This window comes from Triticum aestivum, unplaced genomic scaffold, assembly GCF_018294505.1.
Source record: "Triticum aestivum cultivar Chinese Spring unplaced genomic scaffold, IWGSC CS RefSeq v2.1 scaffold14333, whole genome shotgun sequence".
Taxonomy (NCBI): Eukaryota; Viridiplantae; Streptophyta; class Magnoliopsida; order Poales; family Poaceae; genus Triticum; species Triticum aestivum.
The window spans coordinates 1-10820 of NW_025225347.1; the positions used below are offsets into that span (position 1 = coordinate 1).

Sequence of the window (10820 nt, forward strand, 5' to 3'; positions counted from 1 at the left end):
GGGACTACATTATTTAAGTTGAGATTACATCAAATATGCAAGTCCCATGTCACTGCCAGCATGCACCATGGCACTTGGGGGCTAATGCAAAGTCATTTTTTGCTGACCTTATTGAAGACCCGACTCATCATATCATAATGAGCCAGCCCTTGGGGGCTACCAATTGCTCCTATCAAAAATTCAAGGTACACAAATCTTAATCCATTATATTGAAGGGTTCATTGCTCAGTTGGTAAAGGACAAGACTCTTAACCTTGTGGACGTGGGTTCAAGCCCCATGGTGGGGTTACATCATATGAGGTTATTTTCAATGAAGTATATATAAAGTCCCAGCTCAGTATTGTCTTGCTGAGCCGGCCCTTGGGGGCTACAAGTTGCTGTTCAAATCTACATAATCATATCCACAAAGTCCCTACTCATTATCGCATAATGACCCGGCCCTTGGGGGCTACACTGGTGGAAGTTTTTATGAGCATAAGGCAATTACAAGTCCCAGGTTATTGCAAGCATGACAACCCGGCACTTGGGGGCTACATATGTGGAATATCCAGTTTATGACTAGTGACTGAGATGAACAACCCGGATTTCTTCAAGGTTGCAACATTTATATTGAAGCAAGTCTTAAGCTGTTACTACGATCCCTTCTTAAGACTTGGGGGCTACAGGTGATATGAATATAATGGAGGAACATCTTCAAATTCTCAGTTTTGAGCAAACCAGGAAGATCAATTGTGTGACCCGGCGTTGGCAACAATCATGACCCGGCATCTATAACAATCATGACCGGAATCATCAGTTTTTTATAACCCGGAGATATTGGAAATTATAACTCGGCAAGTTCTACATCTTTAAGCCGACTGAAGATCAGGAAACCAATGTCAGCAAATAGATTATGAAGCTGACCTATTGACCCGGATTTTTCAAAAGAAGTGCCCAGATTTTTTTGGCAAAGTTTGAACATATCTGATAAAGGAGATTTGCTATGATATCATGGACACGCATCCAGGAGGAAATGACAAGGACTTAAGGATGATCAGGTGCCGGCTCAGGAAAACTTCTAAACTGGAGCACAACCTGTCAAATTTGTTCTTGTGTTTATTTTGCAGTATAAGTTTACCATGGATAAATCCAAGCTAAACTGGGGGCTAATGTCGGGGATATACCCCGCAGTATGACCCGGCCGGATATATGACCCGGCTGGAACTTGGCGTTTCATTGGTAACCCGCCGGAGGATTGGCGACTTACGAGTCTGGCGGGTCACTGGCTCACTGGTCTGATGACTCACGAGCCTGGTGACTCACGGATGGCCCCGACGGCGGGTCAGATAGAGGAATAAGCCCAAGGCCCAGAAGGCCGGCTCATGTTATGGTGGGCCGGCTTAAGATGAAAGGCATAAGGAATATTCTCCTACAAAGGAAGCAAGACTAGGACTCCACTTGTAATAGAGTAATCCTAATCCTACTAGGACTAGTCATGTAACCCGCCCCTCCAACTTATATAAGGAGGGCCAGGGCACCCCAAGAGGGAGAGGAAAATAATCTTAATTCTAGACATAAATAGGAGAGCCGGAGAGACGGCGACTCCCTCATGAGCATAATGTGACCTAGCCACAAACAACATGTAGGGTTATTACCGGATGATGTTTCCCGGGGCCCGAAGCTGTCTAAACCCTTGTCTTGTGTTGCGTTTCTCGATTCCGATCAACCCCTCTCAAGTTACCACATAGATGCGTTGGCCTCACGACCAAGTCCTCACACCAGGACATCTGCCGTGACAATTCCACGACACTCTGGGATCTGGTGGGGGATTGCTGGAATTTTGTCTATTTTGGGTCTAGCCCAATAGCAGTTTCAGAAATTCCTAATAAATCCTAGAGGCTCACGCAGCCCATTCGTGCAAGGCAAGAGGTGGAACTAAAGTTTAGTCCCACATTGCAACAAGAACGTCGGGTAACAGATTTCATCTGTCACCCGCATAAATAATTTTCAGCAATAGATCTCATCCACTCCAAAATTATATTATGCAATACCCATACATCTCTATGTATTCTAGATCGCAACCGGCATCTACGCATAGCCTGGCTCATGATGCCACTGTAGGGTAACGCGACAGAAAACAAAAAATTTCCGACCTACGCACCAGCCCAGGACCACTATGGAGACTGCATACATGGTTTGATCTTTTTCGTTACCGACTGGTAGCGCAGCGGGAAGTAGAGTCGATGACGATCGGCGGTGCAGATCCCCGCAGCTAGGATTTACAACCTCCCAACCGCGAGGATGTATACCCTCATCTGCTCCTCAGACAGCCCTCCAGGAGGCGGTCGAACAGCCCCCCGGACGGTGTCGCGGACAGCCCTTCGGGAGGACCTTCGAAACTCGAACGGTCACTCGGACAGCCCTTCGGGAGGACCTTCGAAACTCGGACGGTCACACGGACAGCCCTTCGGGAGGCACTCACGAACTAAGACCGAAACTACAATATCTCTACAGAGTTGCACACATACGGTGTCATCTATCCGGCAGGGCTTCGCCGTCCAGAACTAGTTCCCACCGGAACCTAGACAGCCTTTCGGCTCTACGAAACTATTTCGCCTGGAGGGAGAGAGAAGCCAGATCATGCATGGCACTTGTATGTGAGAAGGAATGATCCTTTAGGCACCCCCTCCACCCCTATTTATAGGCCAAGCCCAAGGGTGGCTTCTCCAAGAAGCCAAGGGGGGAAATAACAAAAAGGCCCTCAAGGTGGCTTCTCCAAGAAGCCAAGCAAAAAGCACTTTCACTATTCATGACAGCATTTTTCAGCGTCCGTTCGAACTGAAAATATTTATGTGGGCTCAGAACATTTCCAGTACCCACTAAAATAATTTTCAACGCGTTCCGAAACAATTTCGGTTTAGTGATTTTCATCTGCGAAAAGCAAACAAGAATGCGTTTTCACCATTCATGAAGACAATTTTTCGCGTCCACTAAATCCGAAAATATTTCTGTGGGTCTTAGAATAATTCCAGTACCCACTAAAATGATTTTGGATTCGTTCTGAAACAATTTCAGATTAGTGAATTTCATCTGCGAAAAACTGCCAAAGCGGTACCGGCAGCTCCGAAACATTTTCGATTTTTATTTCTGAAAATTCCAAAAAGTTTCCAGAATGATTCTGGCACCCTCCAAGAATTATCAGGCATGTGACAAAACCATTTTGACTTAATGGCATACCCCGAAACAACTTTTTCGGTTTCACCGAAACTCATCCGGTGACCTCTCTCTGCGGAACTTTTCCGCTGTCCGAAACTTTTCGGTGTCCGAAACTTTTTCGGTGATTTTCTCTCAGACTCCTTGTCTAGTATTCAGCAGATAGATGATGACCCTTAAGCGTGTGACCCTACAGGTTCGGTGAAGTATAGACATGACTGGAACCCTTTCCGATCAATGATCAACATCGGAGCCGTGGACACCCATATTGACCCCTATACCCACACAAATAAATATTCGAGTGAACCTCCAGTTGCCGTGTGCTATTCCTGTTGCTTCGCGATATGTTACAAATACCCGAGGTGAGACATGTTGGCATTCCCGTGGATCAACAACTTGTCACTATGCTACTTACCTCGTTACCGGTATTGTTCTCGTTTCTCGTTATCGTGTTCCGGCATCCCCGTGATCAAATCACAAAGTGTCTGGCCAGACGATGATGGATACCGTAACACCGAGAGGGCCCAGAGATATCTCTCCATCTTCGGAGGAGCAAATCTCAATCTTGAGCTATCAAGTTACTTGACACACTTTTCCATGAACCCGTAGGCCGCCGTAATAGCCATCCAGTTACGGATGACGTTTAACAAACCCCAAAGTTCATGAAGCAAGCATGAAGAAACTCGATACTCTCATGGTCTAAGGAATTATGCAAACATTAACTATCTCTGTGTTATGAACCATTAACTTGTGACGAATGTATCTCATAGCATAACATCAATTCGGGTCAATTCAACACAAATGTCCTTCGTGACATTGTGCCCTCAAAGTTGCTTGGCATAGACATGCCCATGATTGGGAAAACATAATCATCATGCAACACTTGAGCTAGTCTTAGAGGCACGACTAGGAATACATTTTACCGTTTATTATTCCATACGTGCATATGGGTTCTCCCCAGAGCCTTTATGGATATACGGGCTCGGGAACCACAGCAGTTATAGCATGGAACATAAACATAATTATGAACAGGGAGATAATCAATAACATTTATTATTGCCTCTAGGGCATATCTCCTACATGTTCTTCCTGGCTTGCGGCGTGCACCGCAGGTCGGGACAGTAGGCCTCCGAAACCGCACCTCTTTGAGTCCTGTAAGGGAGAAGGGTGACAAGGTTTTTGGGGAGCGCTTCGCGCGACTACTGACTTCTTCGTCACGGACGCCCCGGACTCCGACGACTACTTCCCCGACGTCGACAACCTCCTCGACGACATGGCTGGCGAGGACACCGACCCTAAGTCCAGCGCTTCTGCTACTGCTGTCCCGTATGCGTTCTTCCTCTTTCTATTAGAGGCCCTGCTACAGTTCCTTGTTCTAGTGTTTGCCCTAGATATGTTAGACTCTGTTTCATATATGCAACTTGCTATACTGTCTGCTCTAGATGTGTTTAGTTACAGTTCATATATGAAGATGTTGTTTACCTTCTCTTTCTCAAATTGCATGACTTGTTTTATCACTGCTATACTAGTCGTGCTTTATCTAGTATATCTGTTAATAAAATCATACGGTAATTGCTCGTATTTCCAACACCCACAAGTAGATATATTACAGATCTTAAAGCTAATTAAGGAAATGATTATATTGTTGTGGTAGAGGGCTAGGCTCCAGGTGGGTAGGGGGGAGGAGTACTTCTTCGTTCCAGGCTGGTGGTGGTTTGCATTTCAGTTCGTTCAGATCCTACTTTTTTGAATGATGCCGCACTCCCCAATCATAATGAAAATAACACTACTAGAAAAAGGGCTATAGATGGGATTGACACTAATGGCGCACCAGACAAGCGGTGCGCCATTATTATATACTAATGACGCACCACCTTCTGATACGCCATTAGAGTTGAAACTACTAATGGCGCACCAAGCGCAGGGTGCGACATTAGTATCAAAAAAAAATTTAACTAGTGCGCCTGTCCAAACATACTAATGGTGCATCCAGACACAGTGCGCCATTACTAGTTGTAACTAGTAATGGCGCACCTGGCCCAGGGTGCGCCATTAGTATTAAAAAAAAATTTAACTAGTGCGCCTGTCCAAACATACTAATGGCGCATCCAGACACAGTGCGCCATTACTAGTTGTAACTAGTAATGGCGCACCTGTCCCAGGGTGCGCCATTAGTATAAAAAAAATTAACTAGTGCGCCTGTCCAAACATACTAATGGCGCATCCAGACACAGTGCGCCATTACTAGTTGTAACTAGTAATGGCGCACCTGGCCCAGGGTGCGCCATTAGTAAAAAAAAAAATTTAACTAGTGCGCCTGTCCAAACATACTAATGGCGCACCATCTGAAGGTGCGCCATTAGTAACTAGTGCGTCTTTTCTATCCTCTTCTCCCCTAAATAACCCCGCCGTACCGCTCTGCCATGGCCGCCGCCACACTCCGCTCCGCCCTCCTCTCCTCCTGCGCCCTCCGCCGGTTCGCCTCCGCCTCCGCGCCGTGCGCCCCCCGCCTCGCCCAGCCCAAGGTCTCCGGGCGAACTGATATACTAGATCGTCGCGCTTCTCGCACTCGCGCTCACGGTTTCTGATCGGGGTTCTGCAGGTGCAGGGGTTCGCCCGGGCTCGCCGGTCCTACCCGGCCGCGTTCGCCGCCTCCACCATGTCGACGTCGTCGGGGGCCAAGGAGGCGCCGGCGAACAACCCGGGCCTGCAGGCCGAGGTCAACCCCGCCACCAAGGGCTACTTCATGCAGCAGACAGTAAGCCGATCCTTCCCGTTTCCTGCTTCGTTTTAGCTGCCGATTGAGCGGGCATGCGTGGTATTGGATTCGAGTTTGCGCCTCCGTGGGTTTGATCTGTGGAGTGGAAGGGAGTTTTGTGGCTGGATTTGGCCGAAGCAATCTGTCGAACAGTTGGTGGTCCGTACGTGCTTGCTGTGGCAGGTTATAGAATTGGGAGAAAACAACACTTACCGAGGACTAAGTGATGGGTGTTGTTAGTTCCATGTGATAATTTCGAGCAGCGTTGTTGGTTTTGCAGCTGCAGTGTCAACTTAGCATCCCACTCTGTTTGGCCCAGTATTGCCGCTGTGCATATGTTTTATTACTGCACCACGTATGGTATGGAGTTGTTTCTGTGGAATGCTGGAAACTGTGTGTATGTGTAGGATATGCACCACGTTACATTTTCGACAGGGCTGCTTTCAATGCTTTGCAATAGGCTCATGAAATTCTTAGTGTTAATGCACCAGGCCATGAAACTTCATTTGTTCTGCAATTGGTCGAACAGTCGGTGGACCAGCTTGTTACTAGCAGTATTTCAGGTTGTCCCAGTCGGTTGCTGTTGCCATAATGAATTATTTTCTCTCTTCTTTTTTTTTTGTCCCAGCTTGTACACTAAATCCACTTTACTAAAGATTTTTTTGGCCAATTCTTTAGGCTTCCTTGGTAGTGTAGATTCAAGAAAATTTTATAAAATTTATTCATTCTTTCTTCACTTTTTTTTATTTGTATGTTCTCTAGTGTTGAGTTAATTTGGTTGCAACCATAACAAGTATGCTCTGTATTCAGTTCAGCTAACAGTTTTTGTAGTTATTGTTAAAATAAACTGCTTTTTTAAGTAAGGGAAAATGTTCCCATTGTTTTATTTCATTAACCATATATATATATAGAAAAATTATTCTAATTTGTTGTCCTTAATTGCCGAAGGAGCCTTTTTTGGGTACATGCTACGCAATTTTCATATGTATAACTGTAATGAACATACAGTACTGGAAAATTTTATCTGTGAGTTGCATGACGACAATGTTAGATCCCTTACCATTTTTAACTTTGTATGCATGAACAGATGAACACTCAATACAGTAATTTTCATATTTGGGAGGTGTAATTTTTAAAACTAGTGACAATGGGAAATCCTTATCGGTGTTCTTTTATGTCTTATCTAGTTAACATAACATAGTGTTAGTTGGAGAACCCATGATGGGAACAATTATGTTCCCTTGAATTACTGGGCTAAATATGCTCCTTTTTTGCAATTGCCAGCTTGAAAAGCTCATAAATGCTAATTCAACTGAGGTTGATTGGGAACGTTCCTTCTATTTGAATTTAGTCGCTCACACGTCATATACTGTCACAGTGGCATTGTGCAGGTATGTTTCTGTGGCACTTCTGCTAAGATCTTACAAGCTTTGTATGCTCTGAACAATTAGCTATAACTATGCATAAGAACAACTGCAAACCTTTTTGGGTGATCTATTGAGGTGTTATGGCTGGTGTGCGAGACACTGGAGTTGAGACATATATTCAGGAGGCGCCACCGTATAGAAGAGGTGTAATAACGGTGGTGCAGAGTGTGTGTGTGTGTTCAGCATCGATGTGGCCTTGTGTTGAGCTGTAGGCTATATAAGCCAGTCTGTACCTAGAGAATGGTTAAGCTGAACAAATTGAGAGAAATCTACCAATTAGCCTCCTACTCTCAGTTATTCCTCTTCTTCTCCAAGCCTTCGTGTTTACTATCTTCATCGCGTCTTGGCAGATCGCCAATGGCAACGGGGTGCTAAATGAAGTAAATCCTTATATTAATACAACACTTTTGATCTGTTAGCTATAGTCAGTTAAAGAACTCCCCAGATTTTTGGTTCATAGTTTCTCACCCTTTATCAAAATCTGAGACGGTTGGCAAATAATGATTGTCATGTCATCTAATTCCGTATTGAAACAGCATTCTCTGTTTCAACTAAATGTTGCGAAACGGGTCTGGGTTGTTGGTACAATCACACTTTTTTCATTAGCTGGCTGAACAATTTGTGACCACAAATTTATCTTTCAGCTTGAGTTTGCCCTGGAATGTTAAGGGACTCACAAATCTTAGAGTGCCAGTAGTATCAATTGTCATGCACAACAAAACCTTTTTTTTCATAACTCCCCTCAGTAATATTTAATGGTTGGTTATGTGCTTCTTCTAATCTACTTCCACAGTATCAGCAATCTTCGCAATCGTGCAGACAAAAGCAAGCGGTTGCCTCCAATTTACAAGGTTTCAAAAATTGTATATGCATCCCCTAGCCGTGTAAATTTCCGCCTTGATCAAAGAAAGGTAATTTTTTTCTGGCATCATCTTTTCAGAGAGACTGCCTTTCAATATAAATAATCTGTCGTAACTCACATCCCTTTAATAGGCTGTAGAGACAGTACCTGCATATCCGAACATTTATTTCTCAGTTGATGACTTCGATGATCCTTTTGATGCTGTGGTGAGTTCTGATTTACTTCTCCCAAAAATTACATAACATTGTGTTCTGGCAATACTTTGCAAATATTGTAGATGCCTGCGGTTTTATCACTGATGTTCCGTGGTTTTCCTTCAGATGGCTTTGACCATATACTTTCTAAGTTAACCATAAAGAGTAAAGTGATCTTGTAAATTTGAGCAGGTTTTGTCAGACCCAGAACACTGCTATTGTGTGATTCTCAATGCGCATGATGGGGCAGCATTTCCTGAAGAAAGCGAATCAAGCAATGTCGGTTCAAATATACAATCTGGGATCAACTCTGGGAGCAGTGGAGAGAACCCACCAAAGGTTCACTCTCTTCCTAAATGAAGGTTTCATCGTGATGACCGCAGCTCTCTTCTATGTGATGGTAGTTTAGATGATCGATATCGACTTGTAATGTGAAGACAAACTCGCGGTCTCGAGACTTGTAATATAATGTTCTATGTTTGTTCGGTCTTTTCAATTCGGAGACTAATATGATGAATTGTATTTGGAGACTAAAATGATGAATTGTATTCAGAGACTAATCTTCTATTGTATTCGATGAATCTGTTGTTGATGTGTGCTGTCTATATTTTGTCCAATTATACATTTTGTAACCTGTGCAAAAAACAAAAAATTAAAAAAAAACTAATATTCATACTAATGGCGCATCACATCATAGTGCGCCATTAGTATGCCAGAGGATACTAATGGCGCATCACTAAACAGTGCGCCATTAGTATGCCGAAGTTACTAATGGCGCATCCAGTTGTGGTGCGCCATTAGTATGCCAAAGCACCTGGGTATAGATGGCCCCCTGGGAGGCATACTAATGGCGCACTGTTGTATATACTAATGGCGCATCTGGGGTGCGCCATTAGTATTTGGTATACTAATGGCGCAACAGTGGTGCGCCATTAGTAAAATATACTAATGGCGTGCTACTAATGGCGCACCACTAATGCGCCATTAATAGCCAAATTAGGTGCGCCATTAGTAGGCCTTTTCCTAGTAGTGTAACGGGCATCTTTGGTTGCCACTTCTTGGGAAAAATGATTTATGTGCTTTACATTTTTAGAGTATCTAACATTAGTCATGGTTAGATGTGTAATGAGGATTGTCCACTCGATGCAAAAAGAAACAGTCGTAGTCCATCTAGGGAAAATTGTCGTATGAGTTATTATGTAGGACGTATTCGATGGCGCCTAGAGGTGACCTGGCTGTTCACGACTGGAATTATGGTGGTGTCCCACTCGCACGTTCCAAAGGGGAGGTATTATTGGATTATGCACGACGATGATCAACTGCAAAGAAGAGAGGAGAATTTGGGAGATCTGCTGAAATCAAATTTGGACTTGTCTGTGCTTGAACAACTTTTTCTAAGGAAGAAATTGATACTGTCATCAAAGAACTACCTTCTGATAAGTCACCCAGGCCAAATGGTTTTAACATCAATTTCATCAAACATTGTTGGGACATCATTGCTCCAGACCTTTATGCTCTCATTGAGGATTTCTCTAAGGGGTCAATTAAGCTGCAGAGCATTAATACTTCCTATATCACTCTCATCCCAAAGAAAGACTGCCTAGTTTCTGCCAATGATTATAGGCCCATCTCTTTATTGAACTGCTCAATTAAAGTCATAACCAAGCTCTTGGCAAACAGACTGCAGAAGATCATTCTGAAGCTGGTGCATACTAACCAGTATGGATTTCTTATGTCAAGGTCCATTCAAGACTGCTTAGCCTGGGCATATGAATTTATTCATCAATTTCACTCATCCAAAAAGGAGCTTATATCCTAAAACATGACTTTGAAAAGTTTTTTGACTTAATTGAGCATGGCACTATTCTAGAGATCCTAAAAGCAAGAGGTTTTGGGGAAAAGCGTGGCTTATGTGGATGGATATGATCTTCAAGTCTTGGTACTCCTCCGTATTATTGAATGGAGTTCCTGGCAAGCAGTTCCTTTGCAAGAGAGGTGTTAGACAATGGGGATCCTCTTTCTCCTTTATTATTTGTGCTTGCAGCTGACACCCTGCAGTCAATCTTAAATGAAGCCTTGCATGCAGATCTTATCAAAGCCCCTCTCTAGAATCACCCTGCTCTGATTTTCCTGTAATACAATATGCAGATGACACTGTTTTGATAATGCCTGCATGTAAAACTCAGATCCAACAACTCAAGAACCTCCTGATGCACTGTAGATTTGAGGTATGTAGGGGATAATATACGGGCAGCTGCAAAAGAAATTTAAGGGTCGGCTACTTTATGGGATCTATTCAGTTATTTTTACGGGATCTATACTGCAAACTTGAAGGTTTGACCCATTACAACGCATCTGATACAGATGCTCTTAAATGAGCACAATTG

General features: G+C 43.8%; 1 protein-coding gene across 1 annotated transcript; it reads left to right on the forward strand.

The window, feature by feature from the left end:
- Nucleotides 1-5825: 5825 nt before the first annotated feature.
- On the forward strand, nucleotides 5826-8909 carry LOC123172146 (uncharacterized protein KIAA0930 homolog). The gene is made up of 5 exons (XM_044589166.1): nucleotides 5826-5950; nucleotides 7235-7341; nucleotides 8171-8288; nucleotides 8371-8445; nucleotides 8626-8909. Exons 1-5 carry the CDS (start codon nucleotides 5852-5854, stop codon nucleotides 8791-8793), a joined length of 567 nt encoding a protein of 188 aa, XP_044445101.1. The 5' UTR covers nucleotides 5826-5851; the 3' UTR covers nucleotides 8794-8909.
- Nucleotides 8910-10820: the final 1911 nt, after the last annotated feature.

Coding starts and splice junctions, on each gene's coding strand:
- LOC123172146 (XM_044589166.1), top strand. CDS start 5,852: ATGTCGACGTCGTCGGGGGCCAAGGAGGCGCCGGCGAACAACCCGGGC. Junction 8,289..8,370: donor TCCGCCTTGATCAAAGAAAG/GTAATTTTTTTC, acceptor TCCCTTTAATAG/GCTGTAGAGACAGTACCTGC. Junction 8,446..8,625: donor ATGATCCTTTTGATGCTGTG/GTGAGTTCTGAT, acceptor AAATTTGAGCAG/GTTTTGTCAGACCCAGAACA.